This window comes from Hemicordylus capensis, chromosome 5 (assembly GCF_027244095.1).
Source record: "Hemicordylus capensis ecotype Gifberg chromosome 5, rHemCap1.1.pri, whole genome shotgun sequence".
Taxonomy (NCBI): domain Eukaryota; kingdom Metazoa; phylum Chordata; class Lepidosauria; order Squamata; family Cordylidae; genus Hemicordylus; species Hemicordylus capensis.
The window spans coordinates 70,490,978-70,510,991 of NC_069661.1; the positions used below are offsets into that span (position 1 = coordinate 70,490,978).

A 20,014-nucleotide genomic window follows, 5' to 3' on the forward strand; every position below is an offset into this window, starting at 1 on the left:
CCCAAAAGGGAGGCTTCATTTCCAAGAACAGCAGATACGATTTTTGGGGGACAACAGCATAGCAGTAAAATGTTATATAGTCTTTCATGATATTTAACATGCTATTTAATAGGGATGTGTACGAATCAATGTTTGAGATTTGATTCAGCCTGCTTCGATTCCAGCTTGAATCTGTGGCCCTCAAATCTGGGTTGATATAATTTTAATTTGATTCAATTCAAATTTGAATTGATTTGGACAAATTTTTAAGGACTAGGGGGCACCAAACCATGTTGGGTGGCAGGACCCCATGTGTGCCAACTTCCACCCAACCCTCAAAGGAATTGAGCAAAGAGGTGAATGTTTAGGAATTTTAATGTTTTGTGGATTCTCAGTTGTGAAATGACTTCTTCACAGGGAATCCCTATGAAGTCATTTCACAAGTGAGAATCGACACATAAAAATTCACCCCGAAGTGATGGCAGAAGCTCGGAGGGGACAAAACAGAGACCACTGGGGACAAAATGAAGGTTCAAATCGCCAAATCAGTTTGAGCTCAAAATCAAGGGTGATTTGATTCGAGGTCAAATCACTCAAATTGCCCAGATTTGAGTTGAATCGATTCGGCCAAGAATTGATTCACACATCTTTACTATTTAACTTCTATGCTTTATAGCATTCTGTTTAATGTAACATACAGTTTGGCCCACATACTTTCTTTAAGTACTCTTTGGTTATTGCAAGATAAAAATGCATCTGCATTGTCATATCAATGGAAGGCAAGAGCATTTAAAATGTAAGGGGTTTATTCTCCTTTTATCAAGCATTTTCTACATACAGAACATCGACATGGTGTAAGATAGAGAAGAAAATGTATAGGAGATGGACTACTGTAAATTATTGAATAACAGACAGTTTACATGGTTCTTTGTTCACAATGGGAAAAATTATTAAAAGGATTCAGTAGCTAAAAACGTAAGTTGATTCTTTTGTTTAATTAAATCTATCTGCTGGTTTCCTTAAGCTAAAGAGAATTCTACTGTATCACAGCGCAGAATGCTAATTACACACAAGAAAATACAATGCTAGAAAATTTCAAATTTCTATGCAACTTTACACATGGGAGAAAAACTAGAGTAAAATTTCTGATTGCCTTGGATAAACAGAGGTCAATTAAAAATCCTATGTTTTAGTTAAAGAAACATAAATTTTAAAAAACAAACAAACCAAAACCACATATTTTATTACCGGAAATCTGAAGAAAGGTTTTACTGCTAACTTCATTGAGTGCAGATATATATTTTTTCATTTAATTGGCTACAATGATTCTAAATTTTAGAACCTTTGTCATTCCTATATAGATGCATAAGCAAGGTTCAAAACTAGGGAAATAATTCATGAAACAAAAACAAACAATATAGAATAATACCTTGCAGTAGTAATCTAATGGCAGGAGTGGGATAGAAAAAATTACTGACTTTTATCAAAAGTATTGAGGAAAAGTGAGTGACAGACAATGTACACATGAAGGTCCTAGTGTCTAGCAACCTAATCTATTTGCTTAGAGGTTAGTCCCATTGATTTCAATAGAACTTACTTCTATTAAGGGACTTAGGAACATGACCTAAATCCCCGTCTTTTTTTTTAGTTCAATTGTTATACAGATTCTTTAAAAATGCACATCTAGTAAGAAATTGATTTTCTGTTTTGTAAAAATAACAGTTTGCTTGCCAGCGTAAGTGAAGCTTCTTGGTACTGGTTGGACAAAACATGTTTTCTCCTAAGCAGATACATATGATGTTTCCCTTCAGTAGAACTGAAGCTTCCTGTTGATGCAATTCTGCTATACATGGGGGAGTAAACAATCACCTAACTGCTACAAAAGGGGGTCAACGTTTGATGTGCAGTTAACAGAATTTCAACTAAAACCTGCAATAAAAATTATATCCTCACAGTTATAATAAAAAAATGAGAACACAAAATGTTGCAAATATATCTTTCCTTTTGTCTTAAAAAACATGCTTTACAACCTGATGGAGATGAAAAACTCGAGATATCAAAAGCTTCTTTTCAGGGAAAAAGAAAGCCTCTATCCACAACGGGAATAAAATTACATATTTCCTAGGCTTCTCTTTCCTTGTGAGACATTTCCCTTCAAGGCACAAAAAGATTAAATAGTGGATGGGGCAGTGCTGGATGTTTCAGTTTAAGAAATCTAAAGTTATACATAGTGCATAACTGAAAAGTTCAATAGATCTGATTAAGTCAATATGATGTTTTTCTCTCTAAGAGAAAAAATAATTTCTCTCCATTTTAAAATGTGGTTTCAATTCATAATGTCATTTTTCATATACTGAGGGGTCTTATGATAAATTTAATATTTTCACCAGTAGGCCAATCTGTCCTCAGGAGGTCATCAATATTACACAGAATGTTACTCACTAATTCAGTATCTTTTATTTCACCAAAATTGCATCTCAGTCAACCACACAACATGTACAGAAGGGTCTAACAATTAAAAAAAAAACCTGTGAAAATTTGTGAGGGTGGAGATAAGTGCAATGTACTGTAAAACTATTCACTCGACTGTTATCTCATACAGTTCCTATGGTTCTCCAACCCAAATTACTGTGTTTCCTCTCTCAACTTCAGTGATTTCGCAATTCAGCTTGTTCAGTCGTCCATCTAGAATAAACAGGGATTCCTTGGAAGGTGTCATCAGGTATTGGCCAAAGAGACCACTGCCCTCAATTAACCGGTTCTTATTGTTCCAAGGCCATTCTTCTGGCTTAAGAGGCTCCTTAAGACTCTTCACCATCTTCACCTTGCCAGAGGACAATTCCACAAAGAGCACATCAGTTTGTGTACTAGAGCTACCAAAGACATTATATTGATGGGCTTCAGTAAATGATGATTGAAAAGCCACATCAGATATGTGCAAGTTGGTGTGAATGTCAAAGGCATCCTGTATTTCTCCTCTAACTGAAATGGTCTGGACCCTCATGAGACCTTTAACATCATCAATGCTGACTAGATAGTGACCATCTGGAGAGATATACGGAGTTCCTGTTACATCACCATTATATCCAATAACTGAGTCGGTAACACCATCCACTATTAGCTGTGGCGGAACAGCCCCAGTAGTATCAGGCTTACAGCTGATAAAGTAGTATCCACCAAGGTGTGTGTAAGCCAGAGACCGTGGAACACAACTGTAATCCTTCAGACTAATTGACTTGATGTATGACATAGTTTCAAGATCAATTTTCTGGAGCACAGGCTCATCTTTATGAAGAATAAATCCAAACCTAAAAGAAACAAAGGGCAAGAAGAAAGTAAGTTAAAACACCCAAACATAGCATCGCCATTAAAATGCAGCAATTGTTTACCGGTAGCATGGAATTATCTGTGAGTAACTCCATGCAACTTATAAGTAGTTACAGCCTACTTTTCCACATCATGTGTTCAAAGCCGCTTACAACTTAAAAGGAAATAAATACAACAAATTAGTATTGTCTTTATTTGCTTTTTAATTGTAAGCTGCTTTATAAATAATATTAAAATACAAAACTACAAAGTTTAGAACACTATAGCAGCAGACAAATGTCCCATTAAGGTCATAAAAATCCTAGTAGCAAATTTATCACAGGCCAATTGCCTGCTGAAACAAATCCATTTTCCCAGAGCGAAATAAGATATGAGACCATATGAATCCCTGGGTCTATGTAGGTATATTGTTTGCCTATACCAGATTCCTGTATGCTTGATGACTGTCAGATGAATGTGTGAATTGATTTGGTTGAGCGTCAGTATGTTTGATGTGATGAAAGGAAAAATGAAAGCTCCGACGATGCCCATTTGCACATGCAAGTAAGCAGCTTACCATCACTCATAATGTAGCCAAATCTTGTGTGTCAGCTTGCAGACTACACCACCAGATTATGGTGGGTCCTTCTAGTGGTGGAAAGACTAAAGGTATAAACAGCTTTTAATATGGTGGCTCATTGTTATATATATATATAACTCACACAAGTACTCTTTTAATGCTATTTCCTCTATTTGAAGCAGCTCATAGTTACGTAGTTTGTACTGCTGCTTGTCTTTGACTATACAGGCAGTCCTCATTATTCATGGGGGTTCTGTTCTGGCCTACAACCATGGATAATGAAACCACAAATAATGAAACCTTAACCAATGGGAATGGGGGGGCTAGATTCTGGAGCCCAGGAAAATGACCGAAAAGACAGGGTAAAAGCAGAAGGATGCTGCACAGCGCTGTACTTTGGCCATCTCAGGTCTTCTGCTCTCCCACTCTTTAGCTCTTCCAGTAATGCGTAATCATGAAGTTTCCTCTCCCACAGCTGAAGTCCAGCACTTAGCAGCACTATCCCCTAACTGGTATGGTTGGTAGGTTGGCCAAAGAGGCAGCACAAAATGAAATCAGTTTCAAGTAAATACAGAGGAGTGTGTGAAAATCAAGGAGTGAGAGGAAAAACCATTTTCAATGGATAATTAAAATCAATTTTTAATTTTTAATTTAAATTGAATTTTAATTGCAATTTAAATTAAATTAAATAATACAGTACCGTAATTATCAAAATTAAAATTAATTTTTAATTTGAATTTTTAAATTAAAAATGAAATTTCATCAACACTAGAATTAAATTATAAAAGTGATAATGAACATCTTACAAGGGCAGCACAATGCTGTAGAGGCTCCTGAAAATGGCTCCAAAAAGCTTGAAAGGAATGGCTCAAAAAGGCTCCCCAAGGCAGCCAAATGCTACCCTAAATGGCTTTTAGAAGCACACACAAAGCATTAAACATGAAGACCAAAGCACTCCACCATCCTCTTCCAAACTCCTCTCACAACCCATGAGCACATGCAGCAACAGCATCATGTAAGGGCAGAACCGCACTGCTGAAAACCGCGGATACGTGAAACCGCATACCACAGATAACGAGGTCAGGTATATATTGCCCAACCACCGATACACAAAAACACAAGTGCCAGAACTGTGGATAATGAGTCCCACTTGTAATAAAGTTAGCATTCATTCATTCACTCACATGCAAGACAAGAGAGAAGTCCTGTTCAGATATTCAGTCAAACTTATACAGCTGGCAAACAGGAGTGCACACCTTTTGTACTTATTCACCCGCTAGCCATGTCCCCCAGTGTCTGTGTGTTGAACCCTAGTCTGTAATGGCAAGCACTCAATGTGCAATGGTTTGCTCTACATAATTTAGAATCTAACACAGAGGAAACCTTTTTGTGTTCAGCACTTGCCTTGCAGACAACCACTGAAGACATGGATGCCCAAGGATGTATCTAGCTGATGCATCAAGAGAAGCACAGCAGCTAATGCACTTTTGCGCCCCCCCCGTTATTCACTGGATGTTGGTGGTGGTGGGGGGACTTGGGTGTTGCAATAATCAAGTGATTTAAGTGTGTTCACAAGCTCCAAGTCACAATTCTTCCTGCTTGCTGCTGATAGAATGCATGGCTTCTTTGCAATTATAATTCAGTTGAGGTAAAACAAAATATTCCAAAGCAACAAATCAAGCTTAATAGGAACATATTTTGCCATGTAAATAGGAAAGAATGGTTCAGTGTTCTGGCTGTATTTAATTCCAGAGAGATTTTGTTAAGGCAGTTGCAAAATCAAATAACTTGCTAAAGCCAGAAGGGATAAGGAACTTCAATGGATAAAGTCTATCTCACATATTTTAGTTCACTTCATTTCATTCTTGCATTTCTCCAAGAGCATCAAATTAATCCAATGTTCATTGCTATTTAGATAATTATTCCAATCCTCATCATTTTAATTCAGATGAAATGAATATCAGAAGGATTTAGGATTATGTCTTCCAACTGTTATGGCCTCATTTGTTACATTTTCAAAATACTTTATGCATAACAATCAAGCAATTGCTCTTGGAAATTAACTGTATGGAGGCACTCAGAAAACACAGGGCATGGTTCATGTGTGGATGCAGAGCCACTGTATGGCACTGGAGGAGGCTCACATGGACCTCCCATTCCTGATAATATCTGGGCACATTGTATGATTTCTCTCATGACCCTTACCCTGGTCAGTTACTCTGGGTCTGACCCCTGAGGAAGCAGGACTAGCACTGGACCCAGATGGGGACCCTGAGCCTCCCAAACTAGCACCCGTAGAACCTGAGCCTCCTGAAGGGGGGCCAGAGAGACCACTCCCCCAAATGAGCCCCATTGAATTCAGTGGGCCCCATTGAATTCAGTGAGGCTTATTCCCAAGTATGTGAGTATAGGATTGTAGCCTTTGCCGCCACCCCCCCAGAAAAAGTACTATGGATGCCCATGAGTAGCAACCTCAGAACCTAAATTTCCTGAGGAGCTGGTCACATGCCACACCATCACATGCTTTTATCTCAGCATATCAGCAGCAGTAACAAGGCAGGCTCACCTACCCATGCTAATTGAGCAAAGAGGCACCGATTAAGGTGATTCTCTTAGATTTAGCAGGGGGAGAGCAACTGGCCCTATCCAACCCCAGCACAGCATCCCACCCGTGGCTGTTGCTGGTGTTAACCTTACGTTTCTTTTTTTATTGTGAGCCCTTTGGGGACAGGGATCCATCTTATTTATGTACTTATTTTTCTGTGTAAATCGCTTCGACAATTTTGTTGAATAGTGGTATATAAATGTCAGTAGTAGCAGCAGTAGTAGTAGTAGTAGGATGAAGCAGAGATGAAGTGGTGTGCCAGACTCCAAGCCAGCAAGCTTCTTCTCTAAGGCTACCTTCCAGGTAGGGAGGCAAAGCCCAGGAGGGACAGTCTTCTCTCAGAGCTATTTGTGAGCCCAGTCTATCTTTCACTGATGTCAGACCAAATTGTCGCACAGAATTATCTATCTGTGGTGCTGCTGCCTTGCATCACCTCCTTCCAGGATAAGACAGATACTCAGTACTATGAGTGTCCAACTGCAGGACTCTTAAAGATCTCCACGAGTCCTTAGGGATCCACTCCCACATGCAGCTGAGAGATTTTCACTGATAAACAACTGAACACAACTGTTCACTAATTTTAACTTTGACAATCTTCCAGAAAGCAATAACGTAGCAATTTAAAATTATCTTCTCAGGCATATGATACATATAATATCTTCCACAGCGACATAAAAATAATATTATTCTAGTCTGCCAAGAAATCTGAAATTCACAGCCTTTTCCTTAACTGTACACTTTCATACATGAATAAACGTATCAGTTTTTGTCCCTTGACCTTCTGATTCTAAGAGTCTAGTGTCTCCCGCATCCCCTTGCTACTCTTTGCTAATATATCTGGAAAGCCTGACAAATAGGGCCAGTAATTTAATAAAATTAACAACAACTAAGGCTGGAAGTGAGGGTGGAAGAGGTCATTGGAAGAGACTGGCTGAGTGAATTAGGTACATCCTGAGCTTCAAATGTTGAATCTCTTTTAGCAGAAACTGGTGGACACACAGAGCAAGGAAGCACCACTGCAGCAAGAGAAGCAGGCTAGCTACACTGGTGCATAGGGAAGAGGCTTTCTTTGATGACCTCCCCTTCCCCAGGAAGCCCTTGGTCCCTTCAAAAACTATGTTTCCAGGGACTGCACAGCCCTCAGGGACATGTTTTCAGGTAGCCCTTGGTTCCTTCAAAAACTGTGTTTCCAGAGATTTCACAGCTGTCAGGGACATGTTTTCAGGTAGCACAGAGGACTTCTTCTGGAGAAGGAGAGATAGTTGAAAATCGCCCTTTCCCTGATACATGATGTAGTAGATGGGAAGTGTGGTTAGCCTGCTTCTCCTACTGCACTGGTGCTTCTCTGTTACAGAGTTTTAAAACACTAGCCTGAATCCAACAAAGAGCAGGTAGAGAAGAGATCTTTTATCATTTATAATTTTACATGATATTTTTTCAAGCAGAACAAAAAGTGCTGAATGGCCATTGTTGTGCAGGTAAATGACATAAAGTATCTCCTTTAATGTAAGGCAATCTCTTCTTAGAGTATTTCTTTCTTGAAAGCTTTTAGCGGATTTATTTTTATAATGGTTTGTTTTGAAATCTAGGGAATTTTCATATAAATTGGAAATTGATTACAGGTATCAATAAATAAAATGTCAACCAAAAGCTCTACTGCCCTCAGGCTCAAATTCCAACTTGACAACGAAATAAAGAAACTCCTGTGCTATGTTGATGGATCGGAAACTAGCAATACATTCTGGAAGTTTCCCCAGAAAGTGACCTTTAGCATTTGAGTTAGGTTGTTAGTGAGCAAACATTCTTGCCACTGGTTGGCATTCCAGCACCCTATAAAAAATGTATTGATTGTTACTCCTTCAGAGAAAGATATCCACTGCACAAAGTGAATCTAAATTGTACCCTTCACAGACAATTTTAAACAGTATAGTCAGTGACTGAACCGGTCAACGCAACACTGTCCTTCACTGTTAGCAGAGGGCTTTTGCGGTCAAAGCAGCAAGTTATGCTTGCACAGTGCTTTGGAAAAGTCTTTCTGAGGATGTCTGTGCTTCTGGCTGTGGTTTGAATAGAAGGCTTTAAATTTCTAGAGTCGTTAATCTGGCACCTTTCAAAACCATTTAATTTTTTTAAGTTGGCGGGGGGGGAACGGGACCTGCAGTCATTCATAATTGTGCCATAAAATTATGCCTGTGGCTTATGTACGATAAGCCTGTTTTATGAGTAGACCTCTAGTAGAACAACAAGTGATACATCAGAGTGCCTTTAGTTTTCCCCAGTGATTTATATGTAAAAAATGCCATGTTTAATGCAAGCTTCCTTTTCATGCAGATTGATATGCAGAGGCCTCCCACTGTTCATTAATCCCTGATTAATATTTATGAGACTCCTAACCCTCATGCCTCCCCTGTGTAATAATATCATGCACAGTGGCTGGCTTGGAATCACCAATATGGTTTTTGTCAGAGTGGATGTGGCTGCTCCAGCCATCCAGCACAGTGAGACATGGGAATTTAGAACTTTTTAAAAATGATGTTTTAAACTAAAGCGGGTGAAAAGTTATAGCATATGGGCATATATAAATACCTTGAACTCTACATGTCAAAATTGAGGGAAATGGTGGTTCATAATCTCATTTCCCATTAAGTCTTTTAAACATCTAACAAAAATAGCTATCAAAATGCTAATCTAAATAGCATCCAGAGCTGGCTTGCCTAGAGGACTATCAAATGTTGCACTTGCATTGAACAACAGACTGCATGGCTTGCCCAAAAGTCAACTGCTGAAAGCCCATCTTTGAGCATTGCACCCCATCCTTGGACACTGCTGGATCTTGGACCTAACCTCACTTTGAGATTTATGAATAGTGGATGGAGGATTCAGTGGCAGCAGTTAGAAGGCAAGTTTAGGTCCAATCCTGAAAAGTGTAGTAGGACCAAACCAGATGAGACTGGGAAACAGGCGATCAGCATCCCAAATACTCTTTAAAATGTATTTTACTAAAATGCAGTTGCAAGAGGGAGAGGTGCTTAACCTTTTCCCCTTGGCCCCCTGCAGCTTCTCCATGTGCAGAGGGGAAGATGCCAGCATGACTGGAAAAGCAGCGGAAAGGCAATTTGACCAGAAAAAACAGCCTGAGGGGAAATGTTAGGTATCCCGTTCCCTGGCTATTGCTGGTCCAAACAGATTTGCAACCTCCAACTGCATTTGTGGGCTGCAGGTTGCAATTTGTTGCTGTTTTTGCAGGTTGCAATTTGTTGCTGTTTTTGCAGGCCTGCACAACTTAGTCCCCCCTGCTGTTTTTGGACTACAACTCCCATGGCCCCCGGCCACAGTGGCTAGGCAGGGATTATGGGAGTGGTAGGCTAACATCTGAAGGAAGGCCTAAATTGAGCAGCCCAGTTTTAAAGTCTGATCATGCATCTTCTAGTGTTGCCATCTTTCACTAGGTAAGATTCAAACAAGTACTAACACATTTATCATGATTTTTCAGTTCTAAAATGCCAGATATCTCGGTGCTAAAAGAACTCTCCATTAAGAGTTCTGTCTTGGATTTGGAACCATTGGCTAAAGATGTGTCTAATGTTATGGGTTCTCTCTCTCATCATATATTTTTCAGTGTCTTATTTTGGAAAATTATCCAGCCAGTTTATAAATCCAGTTTAAAATCCAGCCACCTTAAAAATTATCCAGCCATCTTAAAAATCCCTAGGCAGCTATTGCAAAAAATCTTACTTTTAGAACTTCTTTGGTTAATCTTTGGAATATAATTTTGAAGAGCTGGAATCTCCCAAAGACAGTTGCATCAAAATAGTAGTCTGTAATCGTTACAGTTCCCTGCCCCCCACAACAGTCTGTTGATGAGACTGACAATGGGGATTACTAAAGGTATTGATATTTTGGATATGATGTTTCCATAATCCTAATTTCATGCACAATGTACTATATGAACTGCTAACTTCAAGTAAATACAGTACACAACACCATACACACGTTAGCATAGGGCCCATGTTTTCACACATGACATTCCTGAAACTATTCTTAGAGCTTTAGACATACTGAGGTCATTCACACAATCAAAAATTGTGTTCTATCCGGGTTTGAGAGCCGTGTGTGCTCCCAATATTTGTTTGTGTGGAAGCAAGGTAGGAAGAAAACCTGGGTAGAAGTGATTGTGTGGAAGCAACGTAGGAGGAAGAGATACCTGGGTTTTCCTCCTACCTTGCTTCCACACAACCAAAAATTGGGAGCACACACATCTCCAAAACTTGGGTAAAGGAAAAGTTGTGCTGTCAAGTTGGTGATAACTCCTGGCAACCAGAGAGCCCTGTGGTTGTCTTTGGTAGAATAGAGGAGGGGCTTACCATTGCCATCTCCCTCAGATGATGCCTTTCAGCATCTAATAATAATAATATTAATATTATTAATAATATTATTAATATTATTAATAATATTATTATTGAAGATGCACTTCAAATGGTCAATAACGCGAAACTATTCAACACCAATGAAACAAAGCAGGCCTACAAGAAAGAACAAGTCAAGAACTGAGCAGGAAAATGGAAAAATAAGCCCCTGCATGGTCAATATTTGAACAATATAACTGGAAAATCAGACATCACCAAGACCTGGCAATGGCTTAAGAATGGTTACTTGAAGAAAGAAACAGAGGGTTTAATACTGGCTGCTCAAGAACAGGCACTAAGAACAAATGCAATAAGAGCAAAAGTCGAAAAATCAACCACAAACAGCAAGTGCCGCCTTTGTAAAGAAGCAGATGGAACAGTGGACCACCTAATCAGCTGTTGTAAAAAGACTGCACAGACTGACTACAAACAAAGGCATGACAAGGTAGCAGGGATGATACACTGGAACATCTGCAAAAAATACAAGCTACCTGTAGCCAAAAATTGGTGGGACCATAGAATTGAGAAAGTTGAAGAAAATGAAGATGTAAAAATATTATGGGACTTCCGACTACAAACAGACAAACATCTGCCACACAATACACCAGATATAACTGTAGTCGAGAAGAAAGAAAAACAAGTCAAAATAATCGACATAGTAATACCAGGGGATAGTAGAATAGAAGAAAAAGAAATAGAAAAAATCACCAAATACAAAGATCTACAAACTGAAATTGAAAGGCTGTGGCAGAAAAAGACCAAAATAATCCCAGTGGTAATTGGCACCCTGGGTGCAGTTCCAAAAGACCTTGAAGAGCACCTCAACACCATTGGGTCACAGAAATCACCATGTAACATGTACATCACCCCATTGTTCACCAAATTCTAAAACCCTGGATATTTAATTGTAGCATAAACATCAAAAAGATGGAATACCACCATTACTTTTCCAGCTTGCCAATAAACACCCTTCCCCAGGAATACACAAGTTGTGGCATTATACTGGTTCTGGAAGCAACATGTGCTGTTAAGATACAGAGCAATATAGCAGTCAAACATTATTCTATACTTTAGAGTATAGAGTCAAACATTACTCTAATAGCTCTGTAGGTTCTTATTGCTTTTTGTTAATAAAAAGCCTTTTATATTTGTTAGGCAGCATATCCATCCCTCAAAAGAAAGCAAACCTGGTATAATTGTGTCCTGTCCACCCATCTGACATAATCTCTCTGTTTCTTCCACCCAGCTCTCTGTTCCTTACTACTTACCAGTACTTCTATTATTGATGGTTGCCTCCTATAAAGGATAGATTGAGTGATGTTTCCACATAAAGTGCTAAAGAAATAGCTTTTGAGTTGCATGCCATATGGAAGTAGAAGTGAAATACATCAGTGTTTAAACAGTAGCCAAAGTTAGTAGAAAAATGAACAGAGAAGCTCAAAGGAGCACATTTGCTCTAAAAGGAACTGGGGAGATCTGGAGCTCATGAAGCGATGGGACTTTCCTGAAAAATTGAATCGTGTTGGATAATAAATGCTATGGACTTACATCATTACTGTTACTAGTAAAATGAGACATTAAGAACTCCTAGGAAATGATATAATGTGCTTGAGGTTAGAAAGGAAGACTTTGGGCTGTAAACTAAGCTGAGCGGGACCTGGGAAACTTACAACCCTTCATGCAAAACAAAGCTGAAAAATTATTTTACTGAAGAGAGCCAATAAAAAGCAAGATAAGAGTTTTCTTTCAGTGGCTGTTGAAGAAAAAAATTAAAGAGAGAGACTATTCATATGTATCATCTCAGGGTGAGTCCAACAAGATGCTTTGCTCAAAGCTCAAGATCTGAAAAAATTCTCATCACTCCTGATTTTAAAAAATGTGTGAGAAAAGGCTTCATATCTAACTGGATAAGCAACAGCTGGTCAACATAACCCTAACTGCTGCTTCATTTGTGGATGCTTGTGCTGCTGAAGCTAAGGTAGCACTGTCTGCAAGGCAACTGAGAAAGAATATGTATAAGTGGAGATTTTTGCCTTTTCAAGTCCTCCTTTGCAAAAGCATTCTCAAAAAGCCACATTGATTGCCAGTGGTGCATCTTGCCAACTTCAAGTAAACTGATAAAACCTTTTAACAGCAGTAACTATAGGTCTTGAGAAAGGCAAACAGCAAGCTGTGCTTTAACTACCTTTGCTTTTCTTTTATCCCACCAAATGCAGGCTGTCTTCAGCTGGTCTTGACTTTGCAGAGTTACCATTATCTCTGCAGTAGCTCCTGGTTTGATACACTTATCTTTTATCTCCCAGGAAGCTACTTCCTGTTCATCTGGGTCAATTCTTTTACCATTCCTGCCGACTCCCTTATTATAACTTTCTTCCAGTAACTCTCAAAAATTACCTATAGGTGATTAAAGTTGGATCCCGGCATCCCCCTTCCTGTCTACCCTACATGGACAATCTACATGACTGAATGACATCAGTGGTGTTTGCATGTAAAATCAACACTGACAGTACAGTAGTTATTATAACAGAAGCATCGGTGATAATGGCTACACTAAAGTCTTCTAAGATTTCTGTACTGGTGCATTTAAGGCTAGTACAAATAATTCTACTTTGGTCACAGACATACAGACAACTATATGGGAAGATTCTGTAGCAGGCACAGGATTGAACACAATGCCAATGCCACTTTTGCCAAACAAACAAAAAAACAGCAGTAGGCAACCAAGGCTTTTCACAGACTATAAAGGTCTGTCTTGAGCAGCACTGACAGGACACCATCAATAACCTGTGGTTTTAGCAAAAATCAATTTTCAAAGCCTGCTACGGGGATTATATTGACATTTTAAAGACATGTTCAAGACTGTGTGTTTATGGCTAGACATTCACTTTATAAATAAATGAAACTTCTATTTCTTGCTCACATTTCTAGTGCTCTGTAATAAAAAGAGGCCCATGGCTATAGCACCAAAGACCAATTCTGCCAGCATCTTTTTCTTCCCTAGTGAGGTAGTGATTCTCATATCATTTCACACTTGCACCTCAGAACTCAATGCAGTGATGAGGGCATCAGACACAATTGAAGGGGACTGCTAACATTAACTCTTCATTCAACAGGTAGTCTGTGTTGATATATCTTTTTTTAAGCTCAGGTTTTAATATATCTTAATGGCATTAACATACAGCTCTTTTCAGGGACCCTGAAAAGGCCAAGGTCCTTGATTGTGCATACATCATTTATGAACAAGTTAAAGAGCACTGGTCCCAGTACAGAGATCCCACTACAGAGATCCCAGTACAGAGATCCCACTTCTTACTTCCCTCCATTGTGAAAACTGTCCATTTATTTATACCCTATGTTTCCTGTCTTTTAACCAGTTACTGATCCACAACTGAACCTGTGCCCTTTCCCCATTTTTACTCAAGAGCCTTTGGTGAGAAACGTTGTCAAAAGCTTTTTGGAAGTCCAAGAATACTATGCCAACCAGATCACCTTTATCCACATGCCTGTTGACACTCTCAAAGAACTCCAAAAGATTTGTGAGGCAAGACTTGTCCTTGCAGAAGCCATGCTGGTTCTCCTTCAGCAAGGCCTGTTCTGTATGTTTAGCAATTCTGCCATTATGCTTTCCATCCATGCTTTCCATTATGCTTTCCAGGCACAGAAGTTAAGCTAACTGGCCTGTAGTTTCCCAGATCCCCCTGGATCCCCTTTTGAAAATGAGAGTTACATTAGCACTTTCCAGTCCTCTGGTACAGAGCCTAATTGTAGGCACAAGTTACATATTTTTGCGAGGAGATCAGCAATTTCACATTTGGGTTCCTTCAGAATGCTTGGGTGGATGCCATCTAGCCCTGGTGATTTGTTAATTTTAAGTTTTTCAAGTTAATTTAGAGCATCCTTTCTCATCACCTCAAATTCACCCATTCTTCAGCCTTCAAGCTTGAGAAGTTCAGTATCTTCCACTGTGAAGACATATGCAAAGAACTCATTCAGGTTCTCTGCAATTTCATCCTCAATAATCCCTTTCACACCCTCATCATCTAACAGTCCTACTGCCTCCCTGGCAGGTTTTCTGCTTCTGATATACTTAAAGAATTTTTTGTTATTCCCCTTGACATGTTTAGCTATGTGCTCCTCAAACTCTCTTTTTGCATCCCTTGTTGTTGTCTCCTTATATTTCATCTGAGCTTCTATTACTGTGGCTTTGAATAAGTTCCATGCTTTCTGGAGTGATCTGACCTTCCTGACTGTTCCTTTCAGCTTCCTTTTAACCAGTCCCCTCATTTTTTAGAGGTTTATTTTTCTGAAGTCCAATGCATCTGTGTTGAACTTCCTTGGCAATGCTCTACTTGCATATAAGCTGAATTGGATGACACTATGGTCACTGTTCCCCAATGGTTCTACAACTCTGACATCTCACACTAGGTCTTGGGTACCACTCAGGATTAAGTCCAAGGTTGCCTTCTCTCTGTTTGGTTCCATGACCAACTATTTGAAGGCATAGTCATTTGGCATGTCTAGAAATCTGGCCTCTCTGTCAATACCTGCACGTGAATTTGCCCAGTCTATGTGAGGGTAAATGAAGACACCCATTAGTAAAGCTCTGTCTTGCTTTGACACCTCTCTGATTTGCTTCTCCAACTCCAGGTCACTCTCTGCATTTTGATCTGGAGGGCAGTAACTGTTGCTTTTTATGTCAAACTATTACTAAATTTATGTTAAAGCAACTAAATGTTGCTTTTTACTTCAAACTATTTCATCCTTTAGACACATACGCTGACATTCTAATGAAGTGTGCACATAAACAGCAGCTCCACCCATGCAGCTCTGTGTATTCCCTTTTGTGCAAATTTTTGTGAAATGGAATATGTGGGCACTTCTCCAAGAGCCCTCCCAGAGGAACATGTGCCCCTGTGCTCACAACAGGAATGTGTCGCTGGGGACAGCTATGTGTTTCTGCTGTGATAGAGGGCTTTTCAAGCACAAGAGAGTGCTCCAGATTATTTACACACCTGTTCCACTGCACAAAAACGTGTGTGTAAAGGAATACAGGAAGCTGTAGGGGCGGTCCCGTTGCGTGTGTAAAGCTGTTTTTGTGCATGCCTCATTAGGATGTTCTAAACTCAGGTAAACTGGGGCAACTTGATATAAGAGGGTAAACTTTTAAAAAATCAAAGTTTTTATATAACTTTATAGAAGAGGGTAAACTTTTAAAAAATCAAAGTTTATATATTTAATCTAGAAGGCAAGAATTAAATATAAATAAACCAATTTCTCCCTACACTGTGTGTGTATTTGCACAGAAGAGACCTCATTAAGATCTGGACACATTGTGAAATAAAACTTTCCTGCAATATCAGGGTGCCTGAAATCAAAGGGAATGGAAAATAGTAACATATTGTGCAGTAGTGTACAACATGCCCAGAAACAGAAACAGCTTCAAATAAAGAACCAAGCTTCTGTGTGTGTCCGTGTGTTTTGGGGGAGAGGGGAAACAAATTGACCTCACTTTAACTCCTGCAATGAAAAAATAGTTGTTTAATGTTGCAAAGAGGCTAAGTGGATTTTGCCCTGTGGCTATCAATCATCAGAATAAACGGGGGGCTTATTCTATTGGGGGCTATTATAGACTCTAACTTCAAACATTAGTGTTTTTAATTTCTCTCCCTTTTGGTCTATATAACATTATAGAATGATAAATGGTTTCTGTAAGGCTTTTATTAGTATTCTGTCTCTGATTCTTGAGTAGGGGGAATTCGTTCTCTCTCTTTCTTCTAGAAAATCTGTGTAGTAACAAGAACATGAGCTGATAACTTGGGATTCCTCTTTGGGGATCATCCTCAAGCCCTGCATTTTACAGGTTGTAAGATTATAAAAATTATAAGATAATTCATATGTCACTGGAAAGTTTCATGATAATAGCTTGCCAGACCAAAGCAGGGGTGGGAAAACCTAGCCTTCCAGCTTTTGTTGCACTTCAACTCCCAGCTTCCCCACCTACAATAAATTGTAGCTGGGGAAGCTGGGAGTTTTAGTTCAACAACAGCTGGAGGGCCATGTTTGTCCACCACGGTGCCAAAGCATATACATTACAGTGTGGGCAGGATTACCTCAATGTAGTTCTATTCTCTCTCAAGAATAGAGGTAGTGGTACAGCGATCTAGATGTAGTGGTAGAGATGTACCACTCTGTTGGACGGTGGTAGCCTGCTCATACCCCTAAAATCTTTTGTACTTACTCGGTGGAAACAACTAATAAACTATGAAACTGAGAGAGACTATCACAAACTTCTTTTCTGCATACACACATTGACTATCCAGAGCCATTTGATGTTATTTCATAGCAATAAGAGCATTCTACACTATCTACCACATTATTTGATGTGGCTTCAGTGTACATCTACATGAGCCTTATGCATGTAAGGAATTATTATTTCAGATATTTATATACCACTTAGGGGTGCTCTTACCCCTGGACTTTGGGGAAGAAGTCCAGGTCCTCCACACACCCTGGGCCCCTGCAAATCCTCTTTAGTCTGTCCTGGGTGGTGGTGTTTGTGCCCTCAAGAACCTACATGTTTTGAAATGATGTTTAACTTGCAGCGGAGGCCTTTAGGTCCAGGCTCCAAAATTATCTAGTGGCACCTCTGATACCACTCTTCAACAAAACAAAATTTTCAAAGTGATTTGAAATAATAAAGATGGTTCCCTGTCTCCAAAGGACAGAGTTATGCTTAGAGTGTGTTAGAAAATCTGTACCCTAATAAGAGTCATGGAATGGATTTGCATTAGGCATCAAAAAAGAGAAGTATGAGTTTTGCAAAAATCCAGATGCCACATCAACTGTTTGTTCAAGCATGACACAGTTCAACTTCAGCATCATAATAGCCTGTTTACACTTGCCATTGATCAACAGTGTGCATGTCAAAACGCATGACATAATAAGAGAAATAGCAGTTTACTGGTAGAAGGCAGAATGGCACAGATCTGCACCTCAAAGAAGCAAGGGAAAACTTCTTCTGGAAAGATACATGTCTTAAGAGACTCCTGAGATGGCAGGCAGCCAAAGACTGACCTTGTGGGACCAATCTGACCCAGATTAAATCTTGGGGACTTTCCAGCATGCTGAGTTAGTGGGTCTTTTTGCCCCAACCTCCAAAAGTGGTCTGATCAGAAGCAGGTTATGCCAGGAAGATACCTCCTTTGAAATTTGACTAAAGGAAACCCTTTGGAAGAACTATAGTGGAAAAGCCTCCATCTGGAACCAGGATGTGCATGCACCACATTTCTTTGTCCTGACTCAGCCCAAGTACCACCTAATTCTTGGCCAATTCCAAAGTTAGTTAGAGTAAGTATGAATGTGTGAGTGAATGAGGTACATCATTATGTCTTGCTTTTGAAATGTGATTTTCATCTTTGTTACTGCTCCTATGATTTTTGCCATCATTATTATTTGTCATTGCTGCCAATGTTGAATATATTTACCTTTGTGTAACCCCTGCCTTAATAAAAGTTTTATACATTAATGTCAAAATTATATCAGGCCTCCAATGTCTTCCTCCAATGCTCTGGTAGCAGCGAACACACCCCAACCCCGGATAACAGAAGAAAAAGAAACATGAGGTAGACACCAGCAACCACATCAGGTACCCAGATATAGCACATTGTATCACGACAGGACATGTGTCCAAGGTATTTAACTTCAGCTCGTCTTGCTATAATTTTCACATGGCCAATGGGGTGTGTGTGTGTGTGTGTGTGTGTGTGCTGACTAGGCCTACTACTACGTTAATCACATGAATGTCTTAGAAAATACATCAGGCTTCTGGCTATGAACTACAGATTCCAAATGGGAATTTTGTAATCCACCTTAAAATGTCCTGTTTCTTTTCTATTGAGTTTTAATTCAAGGGATAGACACAGTCTATAATAAAATTAGATGTACACAGATTTCTCTGAGATAAATGAAACTTAAGCCTACTTACTATATCAGGTAAACAATAATCCAGGAAGAGCTACAGGAAATTCTGAAATTAGTATTTAAAATCCTATAACAAAGATTATATTTATTTATTTATTTATTTATTTATCATAGTTATACACCTAAATACTATACTATACTATACTATACTATATATTTATTTATCATATATATACAGAGAGAGAGAGAGAGAGAGAAAGAGAGAGAGAGAGAGAGGAGGAGGAGTATATGTATACTACTCTATGTGTGCTACTCTAGGTAGTAGACATAATCCAAGTTACAATATAAAAATAAAACAAGCAGAACACTTTCACAGAATAAAACAATTAAACAGTTTTAAATGAGTTATAAGTAAAAGCCTGAGGAAACAGATGTGTCATCAGGGTCTTTTAAAAATCAATCAGAGATGGGCAAACACTTAATGAGGCGGGTCTCACGATCAGTGAGACCCGCTTTTGCCAGTTTTGCGGGGAGAGTGGGCTAAGCCCGCTCGCACCGCAGACGAGAAGGGCGGGAGCCCTGGGCGGCCAGATCGGCTGCCCACATGACTGCCGGTTCTGTGATGCAGCCGATGGGGAATGGGGAGTTCAGGGGCCGTGCGGCCCCCAGAAGCTCCAGTATGCCCTGCATGAGTGTGGAGGGCATACTGGGGAGACCCCTGAGCGGGGGGGGCAGCTTTTCAGCCTCCCGCCGGGGGTCTACTCATGAGTAGCTGCACCACAACTACTCATGATCCAAAAAAAACGGGTTCGCGGAGCACTAGCTCCACAAACCCGGGCTAAGGGGAGGGCTACTTGAGCGGGTTACCTGCTCAAGAACCACCAGGCTCGCAGCCGAGCCCAGTGGTTCACATGATTGTAGGAAATCGGGCTAGCAAAGGCTAGCCCAATTTGCTACAATCATGTGAATAGCCTCATTTTCTCCATCCAAAGTCCTGAGCCGTCCACAGAGAAGACCTGGCCCCAAGTCGCCGGCAGCACCCATAACCAGCCGGCAGCACCCATAACCAGATCTCCCCAGATTATCTTAATAGGGGGCAGGGTTCATGACACAGAAGGTGGTTTTTTAAATACCCTGGACCTAAGACATTCAGGGTTTTATACGTAATGACCAGAACATCGTATTTCACTCAGAAACGTATCAGCAGCCAGTGCAATT

At 39.8% G+C, this 20,014-nt stretch overlaps 1 protein-coding gene across 5 annotated transcripts in view; it reads right to left on the reverse strand.

Annotated features, from left to right (window-relative positions):
* Positions 1 to 767: 767 nt before the first annotated feature.
* The window catches only part of FSTL5 (follistatin like 5), a 563,532-nt gene continuing 544,285 nt past the window's right edge, over positions 768 to 20,014 (reverse strand). For all 5 annotated transcript variants that reach the window (XM_053256999.1, XM_053256997.1, XM_053256998.1 and 2 more), the window contains one exon: positions 768 to 3,287. In XM_053256999.1, the coding sequence (XP_053112974.1) occupies positions 2,585 to 3,287 (703 nt within the window). In that variant the 3' untranslated portion in view covers positions 768 to 2,584. The remainder of the gene's footprint in view (positions 3,288 to 20,014) is intronic.